The sequence below is a fragment of the Rhynchophorus ferrugineus genome, unplaced genomic scaffold, assembly GCF_030347505.1.
Source record: "Rhynchophorus ferrugineus isolate W39M unplaced genomic scaffold, kcgeb_rfMv2 rfM12, whole genome shotgun sequence".
NCBI lineage: Eukaryota > Metazoa > Arthropoda > Insecta > Coleoptera > Curculionidae > Rhynchophorus > Rhynchophorus ferrugineus.
Genome location: NW_027472591.1, coordinates 3,743,624 through 3,760,153, shown reverse-complemented (window position 1 = coordinate 3,760,153; position 16,530 = coordinate 3,743,624). Strand labels below are relative to the sequence as shown.

Below are 16,530 nucleotides of genomic sequence, written 5' to 3'. Positions count from 1 at the left end.
CGCCGACAGAGTCAGTGCATAACATAAATCGTAAAAAAGTAGGAAGAGCCGTTGCACAGCAATTTAAGTAGGGACAGTGGGAATCTCGTTCGGGCATACGCTGCGGTTATTAAGGCAGTCGTACTTAGACCCGCGGCTAACTTAGTTAGAAGGCAAGGGCACTTGCATACCAATTTAAATAGGGACAGAGATGAAGGTGGCCTATAAATGTGCCCTTTTACCTTTCGTTTTCAGGCGGCCTAGTGACAATTTAAGGATAAACCTGCGTAATATCCTTGCGATAACACTACCGCAGGAATTTAGCATGCACGACATATTTGTATTTCCTCTAGACTAAATTAGTGACTAGTGTCACTAATGCTAAAACCATGATGTAATATGTCGTGCCTCCCCTGCTTACATATTACTGTGCTATTGCGCCAACTCATCATTTGGTGACAAATTGTCAGGATTGCACACAAGACCGTTAGACACAGGTACACTTGAATTTTGTTGATCGCTCAGCAGTTCTGTCTGGAGTCTGTTGGTGAAAGGCACAAATGAGTGCTGATATGTATATTGATGCTGAATTGGTGGGGTCGCCAAAATGCTGATATTGGCGATTTGAAGCTTCTTCCGCTTCCTGCGCCTGTTCGGAAACAAGACCTTGATACGCAGTACAGACACATTTAAACGTCGTCCTAAATTTGCCTTTTTAGTATTCCCTATTTAGAGATCATTTTGAACTCTTCTAAATATTGTAGTTGGTGCTTGGTAAAATGTATCCCTCTCTTTCGTTTGTCCTGGCCATGAGAATCGACAGAATCAGATGAGCTTAGAACGGCAAACTTCACTAACGACTTCTACTATCGACACTACAATGGGTACTAAATGTAAACCTTTAGAATACAGGTCTATATATGTTATAAGGGCTACAAAGCAGGTGTATTCGTACCGCACTTTAGCTCCGCCTCTTTATATCAATAATAATGTTTTAATTTGATTTGATTTTAATGTATTAATTAAATTTGCTTTAGTAACAACTTGTGTTAATTATGTTTTATTCTACTGTGTAGGAATATATTCGACCAAAATAATAATTGTAGCTGGTGCTTCGAAAAATATAACGTTGCTGTTTCGTTTGTCCTAGTCATTAGAGTCTACAGAAGCAGATGAGCTTGGAACGGTAACGTCTTCCACTTTACAATGGAAGACGTGAAATTCCCTAATATCGAAATCCGTCTCAGTCATTTTGGTAAACTTCATTAACGACTTATACTATTGACACTACAATGGGTAATAAATACACCCCACGTTTAACGATTCGGCCTATTGTATACCGGACGGCGACATTTCCGGAATAGAGGGTGTGCCGCAAATACACCCCACATATAACGGTCCAGCCTATTGTAAACCGGAAGACGACCCTCCGGGGATAGAGCGCCTGTCGCAAATAAGCCGCACGTTTAACGGTGCGGCCTATTGTATAAGGGATGACGACCCATCGGTGATAGAGGACGTGCCGCAATAACGCCCCACGTTTAAATGTTCTGCCTATTGTATAACGGATGACGAAACTTCGAAAATCGAGTACGTGACGCAAATATGCCCCACGTTTAACTATTTTACCTATTGTCTACGGGATGACGACACATCGGCGATAGAGGAGGTGCCGCAAATACGCCGCACGTTTAACAGTGCGGCTTATTGTATAAGGGATGACGACACTTCGGGGATCGAAGACGTGACGCAAATACGCCCCACGTTTGTATATAGAGGGATAGAGGGCTTGCCCCAAATACGCCCCAGGTTTAACGTTATTAATTATATTTCCTATAATCCTAAACGCGATGACCATATTTAACTTCGACAAGAGGCTGCTATTGCCCTTAGGAAAAATAAATTAATTAGCATATAGCCATAAACGTAATAAAAATTAATACACATATTTTCGAAGTCACTCTTGGAATACTTTACCTTATTTTTAAATAACAATCTCGGGCTGTACCATATTTTACAAAACTTATTCCATATTATTAGTAAAATGATTATTTTAACGATACTTACAGATATAGTTACGATATAACAGATTATAATGACATAATATAATTCAATACAATTAATAACTACAATATATATTTCTCAAAATTCTGTTGTTATAAAATGTCAGCTACTGTTTAACATTTAATTTTTTTAAATTTATATTAAATTGTGGTTCTGAAAAGAACCGATTTTGCAGGTAAGTAGTATATTTTGAAATGTAGACCATTTGTCTATGGCTCTGGTGCTTGTTAAAGCTCTGAGCTGGTCTTTCTGTTCTGGTTCTGGTGCTGATCCATCCGTGGTTTTTCAGTCCTATTTCTTCGTTTGCAGTGGCTTCTCTCGCGAGTCTGTCTGCGGTTATCATTTCCTCCGTTGTCATTCTCCGGCACCATTTTAGCGATATTTCACTACCGCTTTTCTGCAAATCTAGCAAGGTTGCTTTGATTTGAATTATGTCCTTATTTCGTGTGTTTGCGTGCTCAGCCCACCATATGGACATTCTACTGTCCGTTCGAATGGTGATTGGTCCCGGTAGACTTCTGTCCCGTACCAGTTCTATGGCTTTCTGTACTGCCACGAATTCTGCCGCTCTGGAGCTCGATTCGTCTTTTATCCTTCGACTTATCTCCTCTTGGGCGTTTGTTCCTGTCCGAATCACTATTCCTATGCCTGCTTTTCCTTCCTTGGCACTAGCGTCTGTCCATATCTTGGTGTTTCCGACACTATTTGTCCGATTTTTCCACGGTTCCTCCCATGGCCATGGCAATTTCTTTGGTTCTAATCCTTTTGGCCCATTGGGGTATCCGTATTTTTCAGCAGCTCACCCCTGGATCTCGGCTTCCAGGTATAGGGTTGGTGTTCCAGCTATTACCTGCAGAGCATCATCCTATGTGGTTCGATATGCGCCTGTGATTGCTTACAGTGCCGTTCTTTGTGCTGCTGCTAGCGCTGTCCTAGCCCTTCCCACCGAGGCCCTGTATCCCCATATTTCTGCGCCGTATAATACTGCGGGATTTATAACCCTGTCGTATATTTGACGCATGACCTCTGGTGCCCTAGGGTTGCTTCTTCTGCGCAGTGTTCCCCAGAGTCGGCACATCACTGTTTTCTGTTTTTTTCCTCAACAGCTGTATGTGTTGTATATACTGCTGTTTCCTGTCAGTTGTCACACCCAGATACTTTACTGTATCTTTGACATGGATGATGTCTTCGCCAAGTTTGACCGTCGGTGGTCTGCTGTTTTTCTTGCTCCAGAAACAGCAAGCCTCAGTTTTTTCCTTGTTCTATTCTGCTCCTGCTCCGTAGGTGCATTTCTTGGCAATTCTACCAACAGTTGTTCCAGGCAAGGTCCAGCCTGTTTCTGATGTATTTATTGCTGAGAGCAATCACCTGGTCGTCCGCGAATGCCTGAATTCTCATTCCGCAGTCCCCTATTTCCGATTCAGAGACTTTGCGGAACCAGCTGTTCATGCCCAGCAGCCATAGCGTTGGTCCTAAGCTCGACACTTGCGGACATCCCTTGTCAATTTCCATTGCCACCTGGTTGGTGATGATATTGTTTCCCGTCAAGAAGGCTATTGATCTTGCCATTTTCTTATTTATTCTGCTTCTTCGCAGTTCTTCCAATATTTCTACCTGGGTTGCTCTGTGGAAAGCGCTTCGGAGGTCCAGCGTCACAATTAGAACGTGTTTCCCTTGTTCTTTTTCGGGTGTTGATCCATTTCAGTAGATCACTCACGGCTTGTACGGTTGACCTGTTTTTTCTGAAGCCGTACTGCCTTGAGTCGTGTAGCTCCATTTTCTCCGCCATTGCCTGTAGTCTCTGATTAAGTACTTTGTCTAGTACTTTTCCTAGCGTTGGTAGAAAGCTGATGGGTCGTTCGCCTCCGTCGCTTTTCTTTAACCAGCACAGTTTGGCCGTTTTCCATATCTTAGGAAAGTATCCCGCGTTGTAACAGTTCCTGTATAGCGTCAGGAACTCGTGTTTTCTCGAGATCCAGACATTCTTCAGGAGCTCGTTTGGTATGCGGTTTTCCCCTTCTGCCTTTCGTATTCTCATGTTCTCTATGACCGATTCGATTTCTCCTTCGGTTATTTCTTCCTCGCCAGTCTCCGTACCCGGCCATTCCTCGCTCATGACTTCGCGAGTTCGCTCTGTTTCCTCCAGGTCCATTGCTGGGTGGTATTTCTCCACTCTTTGTTTTTCGGCTGCTTCTCTTGCCTACAATGTTGCGTCTTTAGGCGTTGCTACCACTTCGCCTCTTCTTATGCCCATTCTTCTGATGGCTTCCCAAATACCGTCCCACGAGTTTGTTTCTATCAGGTTGTTAATCGCCTGACTGTCGTGCTCGGTTTTCTTTTCTCGTATTATTTTCCGAAACTCTCTCTTCCGTTCGTTGTACTCATTCACTATTTGTTGATTGTCCGTGCTTCTTCTTATTCTCCTCTTCAGTGCAGTTACTGCTCGTTTATGTTCCGCACACTGCCCGTCCCACCATTGCATTGCCAATTTTTACCATGATGGTTTTTCATTTTACCAGTCTTCCTGCTGCCTATATGGCTTTTTGAAGACTGGCCGCCTGCTCCTCAATCACTTCGTGTGTTACTGCTTTGCCGATATTGGTCTCTATTTCTTCCAGTTTCACCCTGACCAGATCCCAATCGGTGCTGGCGAAATCCCATCTTGCCCTTTTTCTTGGGTTGGTGTTCCCATTTCCGCTCGCCACTCGATATTCGATATATCTGTGTTCGCTTAGTGTTTCCTCGTCACCTTTGATTTTCCATTCTTCCACGTGTATTCTCCTACTCCACGTGAGGTCCATGTGCCCTGTGCCCCTATTACAATCGAAGCTGGGCACCGCGTAGTCTCCTTCTGCGAGCTCTAGGCCGTGGCTGATTGCCCAGTCTAGAAGTTCTTCACCTCTTGGAGAGCTTCTAGAGCTTCCCCACAACGTGTGTTTTGCGTTGAGGTCCCCGGCGACTATCCATTTGCCTCGGTATCTGTTTATTCCGACGGTGAGTTCGTCTTAACTTTTCAGTGCCCTCTCGCCTGGTTCCTCGTAGACGTTTGTGATCAAGACGTCCTCTATTGCGATTGTTGTCACCTTTTTTGTTGACAACTCCTCTATCAGTAGGGACTGGATTTCTTCTCTGGTCCAGATTTGGGTTTTGCTTCCCGTCATCTTTCTCATGAGTTTCCCATGCCTGTGTCCTCGGCGTTGGTTCCTGGATTAGTACTACCTCCAATCCATCTCTATTAGTATATTGAAATACACATAGGTATGTGAATTAATTTACTTAGAACTGGTATATTTGGTGACTGCTTTGGTACCTTCGCTAACGGCATGCTTAGAAAATTCATCGGGTAACAATAACCTAACGGCGGTTTGGAATTCTCTGCTCGTGACCTGGTCGATCTTTTATTGTAATGGCGAGGCGCGACACTTCGGCGGCTATCCTTTCGAATATATAGTCTACGAAAGAATTTATGATCGACATGGCCTTGGTGGAGATACCCATATCGGGAAGAACCTGCTTTAAAACTTTGTATATGTAAATCGCATAGCTTTCCTTCCTCACACGCTTCTTTTTCTTATCGCTCTTAGAGATATTTTTCTGGGCTTTTCCAGCTTTCTTGGCCTTACCTTACCGTTTGTCTTCGGTGGCATTTCGAAATAAAAATCCCGACGTCTCACGTACCTCAAAGAGTACTTAACTAAAAAAATGCCTTTAATTCTAGAACTTATAATAATCGAAGGAACACTTCTAAGCCCCGCCCAGAGCCCAAGTTAGAGTCTGATTGGTCGCGTATGATATATCGAGTTTGGCTGGCGAACAAAATTCCAGGCCGATCTGTTTACGATACGGAATTACAGCATTAATGCTGTGAATTGTACTTAAATTATTATTATAGATAAAACTATGATGATTGTAATGATTATAAGGTTATACTTAAATCCTAATAGAGCTTCAATTTTTTAAATATTGACAAATTTGAGGTTCTGAAAAGAACCGTTGTTTAATTTTTGTAAAATTAATTTTGAGTGTCACGTTTCACGTTAGTTCGCGAATAAACTATGCGGCTTAACCTCCAAACCCGTATAATGTACGCCCTTGGCGTTTCAAGGTGTATACTACAACCATTGCGGTAACGGTTTTCCTTTTGGCGTGTTCGGTATATGTAACGGTATCTCTGATGACGTCTTCCAAAGACACTTTTTTAATACCCCTGGTCTCTTCGTAAATCAGGCCAGATATACGTTTTACGCCGCCTCGTCTAGCCAATCTTCTGATGGCGGGCTTCGTAATACCTCGGATATTATAACGAAGCACTTTACGATGCCGCTTGGCTCCTCCTTTTCCCAAACTTTTACCACCTTTACCTCCGCCGGTCATATTTTATCGAACCTAACACAAAAAAAAATTAAATGATCTCGAATAAGTAGCGCGCCCACAACACGAGTGCTACGGACAACTGTTGTCGATTTCTTTCAATCAGCCCGGTTTTGTAGACTTGGGATTGAGTTCCGCCCACTAGCACAAAACGGACCAATCAGACTAGATAACACGTTATAAAAAGGACTCTCTGATTTTATGACCAAATCAGTTCGAAAGAGGTCGCCGTCGTTTGCGTTTGATACTTATTTTCATTATCTCTAATTTAAAAATATGGCTCGTACCAAGCAAACTGCGCGAAGATCAACAGGAGGTAAAGCTCCTAGGAAACAAGCGGCCAGGAAAAGCGCTCCAGCTATCGGTGGCGTTAAAAAACCACATCGCTACCGACCCGTGACGGTCGCTTTGCGGGAGATTCGTCGTTATTAAAAGAGCACCGAATTATTGATTAGGAAATTACCTTTCCAACGATTGGTTCCCGAAATCGCTCAAGACTTCAAGACCGATTTACGTTTTCAAAATTTGGCGGTGATGGCTTTACAAGAGGCCAGCGAAGCTTATTTAGTCAGTCTTTTTGAGGGTACTAATTAATCTGCGATACATGCAAAGCGAGTAACCATCATGTCCAAGGATATTCAGCTAGCGAGACGTATAGAGGCGAACGTGCCTAAACTTTATTTTCTATCATTTATAATACACTAATTATATTCGTATTTTGCAACAGAAAAAAAAAGGTTCTTTTCAGACCACCTAAATTTAATTAAAGAAAAAGAAGATATTTCAATTAATATTCTTTTATCCATATTTAAATAAACACTTCACTAAAAGTGTTACAGATTTTTATCTCAGAATTATATTCGACTACATGTTAGTAATTAATAACAGTCGGTGTCGTTATACGCATTGTTTTTAAAAACTAAAGAAGAAATAATGTAGTGACTAATAACCAAAGAATAACAATATACTGCTGATAACAAAATTTGTATTTCAATATTGGATACTACAATATACTGGAATTTTTTAAAGATTTTTTTTTTATTTATCTAAATTGTGGCTCTGAAAAGAACCGTTTTCTCCTTTATGATAATCAAGGCTTATGGTTTACTTAGAACTGGTATATTTGGTGACGGCTTTGGTACCTTCACTAACGGCGTGCTTAGCCAATTCACCGGGCAGCAATAATCGGACGGCAGTTTGGATTTCTCTGCTTGTGATTGTAGATCTTTTATTGTAAGGAGCGAGACAGGACGCTTCGGCGGCTATCCTTTCGAATATATCGTTCATAATAATCGAAATAATTCATGATCGACATGGCCTTGTTGGAGATACCCGTATCGGGATGAACTTGCTTTAAAATTTTGTAAATGTAGAACGCGTAGCTTTCCTTCCTCTTGCGTTTCTTTTTCTTATCACTTTTGGAGATATTTTTCTGAGCCTTACCGGCCTTTTTGGCCGCTTTACCTCTTGTTTTCGGAGGCATTTGGAAATAAATATTACGATATTAAATGATCCACGAAAAGTAATAGACTAAAATAAATTTCAGAAAACCCTAGAATTTATAATCTCCTTAAATACACTCCTAAGCCCCGCCTATTATCTGAGTTAGCCTCTGATTGGTCGCGTATAATATATCGAGTTTGGCTGGCGAACAAAATTCCAGACCGATCTGTAAGAAATTTCCAGTACCGTTTTTGATTTAAAGGTGAGCAGCATCTAACAACGATCGAGATTAACATGTCCGGACGTGGTAAACGCGGAAAAGTGAAGGGAAAGGCGAAGTCTCGTTTCAATCGTGCGGGATTACAATTTCCTGTCCGTCGTATTTATCGACGTCCAACATTCTGATATGATTTCTTAATTTTCTTATAAAAACGTTCTAATCACGATTCGTTTGACAAAGTTACGTACGTGCGTATGTTTCACTTTCGCGTATTTTAACTGTCTGACGGCCGCTCTCATTTAATGCGTACCCTATATGATATGAGCCGATCGCAGGACTGAACGGTCGAGCGCGAACGACATTCCATATTCCGGCTTCGTCGAAACGTTCATCGAGCTTGGAACCGTTTACTTATTTCTCATTTTATATACATAAATCCTTTAGAATGTCATACGATTTATATTCGAGGCGTTAAAAGATAAAACGTAGTAGAAGTAGCAACCTTTGCCAATAAATTCTACGTTGACTATCGTCTTAAAAGCAAGCACAAAATCAAGCGTTGCTCCCGATTCCGTCGAAACTACCAATTTTCATTCGAGTTATAGACTTTCGGTTATAACTATGAAAATATGTCTTTTCAAATCTAAGTCTCCCGATATATCGTCTTTTGATATAAATGCAATTCCGTACAGATTTAATGCTATTATTGGAGAAACGTGACATATTATTTCTAATTGATGCGGTACAGATTGTTCGTTGTCCAAAACGAATCTATATCGAAACGTACCGTTGGCGAATTAACTCGAAGGAAACAATAACATGAAAATTAACCGATCCTATACTAATATACTTCTTTTTAACGGTTTCTTAATACCATCCGAACTTTGGGTTACAATCCAACGTATCGAGTGAGCAACGATATAGAGACTTCTATGAAAATATCGTGTCCAACCCTTCTCTATCGGTACAATGCTCATATATATTATAGTATACTCTGCTTCTTTAGTTGAAATCTGTTTTCATAAATAGTTATCTCTTTAAAACTATCAATTTTTATTACATCAATAAATACATAGAACGCGTAGGTAATACGTAGGCAGAGCGTTTATCTCCGTACATACGTGCATAAAACTACCGTCCCCTCTTTGAAATCTTAAAGATTCTCCAAGCTCTTCGACGCGAAGTTTATCTCGGAGTATTTCCTCTCTAAAGGAAAACTATATTAAAGCTTCAACGAAGATTCGGTATTCGATTGTTCACTATCATTTACATTTAATATGAAATCTTATCGTCTATTATAATGCAGTATATTTGTTACTTTGCAAGTAAATCTTGGAATAATGGAGCAAATATTTTATAAAATTTAACATCATCTTAGTCCATATTCGAATAATAAATTTCTTTTTTTAATTGTAGTAAAATTGTGGCTCTGAAAAGGACCGTTGTTTTCTTTAGTTGAATAGATACGTTGTTCTGTTTTAATTGGTCAGTATATATAATACTTTATTTAACCGCAAAATCCATATAGAGTTCGTCCTTGGCGTTTGAGGGCGTATACTACATCCATTGCGATAACGGTTTTCCTTCTGGCGTGTTCGGTATATGTAACGGCATCTCTGATGACGTTTTCCAAAAACACTTTTAAAACACCTCTGGTCTCTTCGTAAATCAGACCAGATATACGTTTTACGCCGCCTCGTCTAGCCAATCTTCTGATGGCGGGTTTCGTAATACCTTGGTTATTATCAGGAAGCACTTTACGATGCCGCCTAGCGCCTCCTTTTCCCAAACCTTTACCTCTGCCCGTCATGATTTATTCAATTTAGTATTAAAAAAAATCAAATTTATAATCGAATTTTACGGCGTACACCTGGAATACTACAGATAACTATTTAATTTTCAAACCTTACCGTGGGTTTTGTTGAGTTCGAATCGGGTCCCGCCCACAGATGGTAGCCGGACCAATCAGAATATCTTCAGACATTATAAAAAGGGAGATTTCTTTGACACCTTCGATCAGTTTCATAAAGTCTGTTGGCGGTTGCTGTTATAATTCTTCCTACACGTTTGAAGTCAGACCCGTTTAGACGATGGCTCGTACCAAGCAAACTGCTCGAAAATCAACCGGAGGTAAGGCTCCCGGAAAACAATTGGCTACTAAAGCAGCCAGGAATAGCGCTCCCGGTACCGGTGATGTTAAAAAATCGCATCGTTACAGACCCGGTACGGTCGCTCTAAGAGAAATCCGACGCTATCAGAAGAGTACCGAATTATCGATTAGGAAATTGCCTTTCCAACGATTGGTTCGCGAAATCGCTCAGGATTTCAAGACCGATTTGCGGTTCCAAAGTTCGGCAGTGATGGCTTTGCAAGAAGCTAGCGAGGCCTATTTGGTGGGTCTCTTTGAAGACACCAATTTGTGTGCGATCCATGCTAAACGAGTAACCTGTATCATGCCTAAGGACATTCAATTAGCCAGACGTATTAGAGGCGAACGTGCCTAAATGCTATGGCTGTCATATATTAAAGTCGTTTTCTGTATTTATATAAAAAACGGTTCTTTTAAGAACCACCAACTTCTGTTAGAAAAAGGAGATTAATATTTTTTCTGTATATATAACGCTTTAGTTATGATATTTGTGAATTGAATTTAGTACATTATTCTCACAAATATATTGTGAATATTGAGAAATCCTTAGTAAATAAGGTGTGAACACCTGCTGGATTGACTTGAAGTTTATATCACGATAAGAAAGTAGTATCACATATACTGTTATTATGCTACCGTAAAGGAACGAATATATAAAATAAATTATTTTTTCTGGGTATTTTAACATTTTTATGAACGATTACTATATTTTAATTTACTTGACATCGTATGTATCCTTTCTTCTTAACAGTAGTTTATTTTTTTTTTTCTTCTTTAAACATTTTGGGGCTCTGAAAAGAGCCGTTTTCCCCCCTTCATATTATTATGATCATCAGAACTGGTATATTTAGTGATAGCTTTGGTACCTTCACTAACGGCGGTTTGGATTTCTCTGCTCGTGATGGTCGATTTTTTATTGTAATGGGCGAGGCGCGACGTTTCGACGGCTATCCTTTTGAATATATCGTGCACGAAAGAATTCATAATCGACATGGCCTTGCTGGAAATAGCCGTATCGGGATGAACCTGCTTTAAAACTTTGTATATGTAAATCGCATAGCTTTCCTTCCTTATGCGCTTCTTTTTCTTGTCGGTCTTAGAGATATTTTTCTGGACTTTTCCGGCTTTCTTGGCCGCCTTACCGCTTGTCTTTGGTGGCATTTCGAAATAAAAATCAGGACGTCCCACGTACCTCAAAGAATACTTAACTAAAAAAATGCCTTTTATTCTAGAAATTATAACATTTCAAGGAACACTTCTAAGCCCCGCCCACATCCCGAGTTAGAGTCTGGTTGGTCGCGTATAATATATCGAGTTTCGCTGGCGAACAAAATTCGAGGCTGATCTGTAAAAAATTTCCAGTATCGATTTTGATTTAAAGGTGAGCGGTACCTAACAACGATCGAGATTAACATATCCGGACGTGGTAAAGGTGGAAAAGTGAAGGGAAGGGCCATGGAATCGTTCCAATCGCGCAGGATTACAATTTTCTGTCGGTCGTATTCACCGACTTCTAAGGAAAGGAAATTACCCCGAACGCGAAGGGGCTGGTGCTCCCGTAATGGAATATTTGGCGGCCGAAGTTCTCGAGTTGGCAGGAAACGCCGCTAGAGACAACAAGAAAACAAGGATTATCCCTAGGCATTTACAATTGGCCATCAGAAATGACGAAGAACTGAACAAACTCCTCTCCGGTGTTACCATAGCCCAGGGCGGCGTTCTACCAAACATCCAGGCCGTATTGTTACCGAAAAAAGCAGATAGTAAAACCAAATAAGTTACATGAGCCTTAGGGCTTTTGTGTCGTACAGAATCCTTTTAACTATCGGTCATTTTCAGGACCACCAAGATAATAAAACAAAAAAAGAAATTTAATATTAAAACTCATATTATAACTTGCTTTTACTAATTATTTAAAATACCCTAATAAACAGTTTAAGTATTTTAAAGATTGTTTTATGGGTGTGAAAGATTTTTCTAGCGGTTCTCCTTTAGTAAAATCAACCGTATTATGACATCGCGCCTTGTATATAATATATGTAATTAAAGATGAATTAGTGGGTCGGTCGATTAAGTAAGTATAGAGTTTTGGAATCCAAACCCTCAAATAATTAGGACCAAACGGCCATCATCGATATATCTTCTGTTAATCTCTCGATATTACCCGTTTTATATTGGCCACGTTTACGATACGGAATTACAGCATTAATGCTGTGAATTGTACTTAAATTATTATTATAGATAAAACTATGATGATTGTAAAGATTATAAGGTTATACTTAAATCCTAATAGAGCTTCAATTTTTTAAATATTGACAAATTTGAGGTTCTGAAAAGAACCGTTGTTTAATTTTTGTAAAATTAATTTTGAGTGTCACGTTTCACGTTAGTTCGCGAATAAACTATGCGGCTTAACCTCCAAACCCGTATAATGTACGTCCTTGGCGTTTCAAGGTGTATACTACAACCATTGCGGTAACGGTTTTCCTTTTGGCGTGTTCGGTATCTCTGATGACGTCTTCCAAAGACACTTTTATAACACCCCTGGTCTCTTCGTAAATCAGGCCAGATATACGTTTTACGCCGCCTCGTCTAGCCAATCTTCTGATGGCGGGCTTCGTAATACCTCGGATATTATAACGAAGCACTTTACGATGCCGCTTGGCTCCTCCTTTTCCCAAACTTTTACCACCTTTACCTCCGCCGGTCATATTTTATCGAACCTAACACAAAAAAAAATTAAATGATCTCGAATAAGTAGCGCGCCCACAACACGAGTGCTACGGACAACTGTTGTCGATTTCTTTGAATCAGCCCGATTTTGTAGACTTGGGATTGAGTTCCGCCCACTAGCACAAAACGGACCAATCAGACTAGATAACACGTTATAAAAAGGACTCTCTGATTTTATGACCAAATCAGTTCGAAAGAGGTCGCCGTCGTTTGCGTTTGATACTTATTCTCATTATCTCTAATTTAAAAATATGGCTCGTACCAAGCAAACTGCGCGAAGATCAACAGGAGGTAAAGCTATCCAGCTATCGGTGGCGTTAAAAAACCACATCGCTATCGACCCGTGACGGTCGCTTTGCGGGAGATTCGTCGTTATTAAAAGAGCACCGAATTATTGATTAGGAAATTACCTTTCCAACGATTGGTTCCCGAAATCGCTCAAGACTTCAAGACCGATTTACGTTTTCAAAATTCGGCGGTGATAGCTTTACAAGAGGCCAGCGAAGCTTATTTAGTCAGTCTTTTTGAGGGTACTAATTAATCTGCGATACATGCAAAGCGAGTAACCATCATGTCCAAGGATATTCAGCTAGCGAGACGTATAGAGGCGAACGTGCCTAAACTTTATTTTCTATCATTTATAATACACTAAATATATTCGTATTTTGAAACAGAAAAAAAACTGTTCTTTTCAGACCACCTAAATTTAATTAAAGAAAAAGAAGATATTTCAATTAATATTCTTTTATCCATATTTAAATAAACACTTCACTAAAAGTGTTACAGATTTTTATCTCAGAATTATATTCGACTACATGTTAGTAATTAATAACAGTCGGTGTGGTTATACGCATTGTTTTTAAAAACTAAAGAAAAAATAATGTAATGACTAATAACCAAAGAATAACAATATACTGCTGATAACAAAATTTGTATTTCAATATTGGATACTACATAATACTGGAATTTTTTAAAGATTATTTCTTTTTTTATTTATCTAAATTGGGGCCCTGAAAAGAACCGTTTTCTCCTTTATGATATTCAAGGCTTATGGTTTACTTAGAACTGGTATATTTAGTGACGGCTTTGGTACCTTCACTAACGGCGTGCTTAGCCAATTCACCGGGCAGCAATAATCGGACGGCAGTTTGGATCTCTCTGCTTGTGATTTTAGATCTTTTATTGTAAGGAGCGCGACGGGACGCTTCGGCGGCTATACTTTCGAATATATCGTTCATAATAATCGAAATAATTCATGATCGACATGGCCTTGTTGGAGATACCCGTATCGGGATGAACTTGCTTTAAAATTTTGTAAATGTAGATCGCGTAGCTTTCCTTCCTCTTGCGTTTCTTTTTCTTATCACTTTTGGAGATATTTTTCTGAGCCTTACCGGCCTTTTTGGCCGCTTTACCTCTTGTTTTCGGAGGCATTTGGAAATAAATATTACGATATTAAATGATCCACGAAAAGTAATAGACTAAAATAAATTTCAGGAAACCCTAGAATTTATAATCTCCTTAAATACACTCCTAAGCCCCGCCTATTATCTGAGTTAGCCTCTCATTGGTCGCGTACGAGATCATACGTTCGGCTTACGAATAAAATTCGTTGCTAGTATGTTGGCGGTTTTAATACCGATTTTAATTCTAAGGGGAGCGAGTTCTAGAAGCAATCGATAGTGAAATGTCCTGACGTGGTAAAGGCGGAAAAGTGAAGGGAAAGGCGAAGCCTCGTTCTAACCGAGCGGGATTAATATTCCCTGTCGATCGTATTCACAGACTTTTAAGGAAAGGAAATTATGCCGAACGCGCAGCGGCCGGTGCTCTCGTCTACTTAGCTGCCGTAATGGAATATCTGGCAGCCGAGGTTCTCGAATTAGCAGGTAACCCCGCTACAGATAACAAGAAAACCAGGATTATCCCTAGGCATTTGCAAATGGCCATCAGAAACGACGAAGAACTGAACAAACTCCTATCCGGTGTTAGTATAGCCCTGGGCGGTGTTCTGCCAAATATCTGTATTGTTACCTAAAAAGACAGATAGCAAAACTAACTAAAACGAATGTAACCTATTTCATCATCAAATATCGGTCCTTTTCAAGACCATCAAAAGAGTTGAAAAAGAGAATAATATTCTTATTTACCTTTTATTTAAAATAGAGGCTACACTTAATCGAACACTTCTGTCGGAATCAGGAGAGAAGGAATGTTACACTTTTATTTTTCGTTTTAGGGTTTGGCAGGGATCCATGTGAAAATATCGGCCCTTTGGTAAAAGGTCTTGTTCTTCGAAATCACAGGATCGGAGCAAAATATATATAAAATATATGGGAGTAATTAGCAGGAAGAAACGCTTTCCTAAATAACTGTTCCCTTTAATGTATGTCGAGATTTCGGTTCTGATCCCCTTCCTGGGTACGAGGTGTTTAGGCCTGATACCCGTTCTATCTCGTTATTCCGCTCTTCGCCGACAGAGTCAGTGCATAACATAAATCGTAAAAAAGTAGGAAGAGCCGTTGCACAGCAATTTAAGTAGGGACAGTGGGAATCTCGTTCGGGCATACGCTGCGGTTATTAAGGCAGTCGTACTTAGACCCGCGGCTAACTTAGTTAGAAGGCAAGGGCACTTGCATACCAATTTAAATAGGGACAGAGATGAAGGTGGCCTATAAATGTGCCCTTTTACCTTTCGTTTTCAGGCGGCCTAGTGACAATTTAAGGATAAACCTGCGTAATATCCTTGCGATAACACTACCGCAGGAATTTAGCATGCACGACATATTTGTATTTCCTCTAGACTAAATTAGTGACTAGTGTCACTAATGCTAAAACCATGATGTAATATGTCGTGCCTCCCCTGCTTACATATTACTGTGCTATTGCGCCAACTCATCATTTGGTGACAAATTGTCAGGATTGCACACAAGACCGTTAGACACAGGTACACTTGAATTTTGTTGATCGCTCAGCAGTTCTGTCTGGAGTCTGTTGGTGAAAGGCACAAATGAGTGCTGATATGTATATTGATGCTGAATTGGTGGGGTCGCCAAAATGCTGATATTGGCGATTTGAAGCTTCTTCCGCTTCCTGCGCCTGTTCGGAAACAAGACCTTGATACGCAGTACAGACACATTTAAACGTCGTCCTAAATTTGCCTTTTTAGTATTCCCTATTTAGAGATCATTTTGAACTCTTCTAAATATTGTAGTTGGTGCTTGGTAAAATGTATCCCTCTCTTTCGTTTGTCCTGGCCATGAGAATCGACAGAATCAGATGAGCTTAGAACGGCAAACTTCACTAACGACTTCTACTATCGACACTACAATGGGTACTAAATGTAAACCTTTAGAATACAGGTCTATATATGTTATAAGGGCTACAAAGCAGGTGTATTCGTACCGCACTTTAGCTCCGCCTCTTTATATCAATAATAATGTTTTAATTTGATTTGATTTTAATGTATTAATTAAATTTGCTTTAGTAACAACTTGTGTTAATTATGTTTTATTCTACTGTGTAGGAATATATTCGACCAAAATAATAATTGTAGCTGGTGCTTCGAAAAATA

At 40.0% G+C, this 16,530-nt stretch overlaps 5 protein-coding genes and 5 pseudogenes across 5 annotated transcripts; 4 read left to right on the top strand and 6 right to left on the bottom strand.

Annotated features, from left to right (window-relative positions):
• Positions 1-5,315: 5,315 nt before the first annotated feature.
• Positions 5,316-5,690, bottom strand: LOC143205611 (histone H2B-like; annotated as a pseudogene).
• Positions 5,691-6,073: 383 nt separating this feature from the next.
• LOC143205606 (histone H4-like) lies at positions 6,074-6,484 on the bottom strand. Its single transcript, XM_076418738.1, has one exon. It carries the CDS (start codon positions 6,415-6,417, stop codon positions 6,106-6,108), a length of 312 nt encoding a protein of 103 aa, XP_076274853.1. The 5' UTR covers positions 6,418-6,484; the 3' UTR covers positions 6,074-6,105.
• Positions 6,485-6,690: 206 nt separating this feature from the next.
• Positions 6,691-7,119, top strand: LOC143205440 (histone H3-like; annotated as a pseudogene).
• A 209-nt stretch (positions 7,120-7,328) lies between these two features.
• Positions 7,329-7,918, bottom strand: LOC143205484 (histone H2B-like; annotated as a pseudogene).
• A 233-nt stretch (positions 7,919-8,151) lies between these two features.
• On the top strand, positions 8,152-12,003 carry LOC143205439 (histone H2A-like). Its single transcript, XM_076418632.1, has 2 exons — positions 8,152-8,233; positions 11,705-12,003. The coding sequence occupies exons 1-2, from the start codon at positions 8,152-8,154 to the stop codon at positions 12,001-12,003; spliced, it is 381 nt and encodes a 126-aa protein (XP_076274747.1).
• On the bottom strand, positions 9,585-9,887 carry LOC143205470 (histone H4-like). Its single transcript, XM_076418649.1, has one exon. It carries the CDS (start codon positions 9,885-9,887, stop codon positions 9,585-9,587), a length of 303 nt encoding a protein of 100 aa, XP_076274764.1.
• LOC143205614 (histone H3-like) lies at positions 10,074-10,581 on the top strand. Its single transcript, XM_076418742.1, has one exon. It carries the CDS (start codon positions 10,168-10,170, stop codon positions 10,579-10,581), a length of 414 nt encoding a protein of 137 aa, XP_076274857.1. The 5' UTR covers positions 10,074-10,167.
• On the bottom strand, positions 10,640-11,396 carry LOC143205550 (histone H2B-like). The gene is made up of 2 exons (XM_076418704.1): positions 11,093-11,396; positions 10,640-10,656 (listed from the first exon to the last, which is right to left on the bottom strand). The coding sequence occupies exons 1-2, from the start codon at positions 11,385-11,387 to the stop codon at positions 10,640-10,642; spliced, it is 312 nt and encodes a 103-aa protein (XP_076274819.1). The 5' UTR covers positions 11,388-11,396.
• A 2,004-nt stretch (positions 12,004-14,007) lies between the features above and the next one.
• Positions 14,008-14,411, bottom strand: LOC143205514 (histone H2B-like; annotated as a pseudogene).
• Positions 14,412-14,646: 235 nt separating this feature from the next.
• LOC143205438 (histone H2A-like) lies at positions 14,647-15,019 on the top strand (annotated as a pseudogene).
• Positions 15,020-16,530: the final 1,511 nt, after the last annotated feature.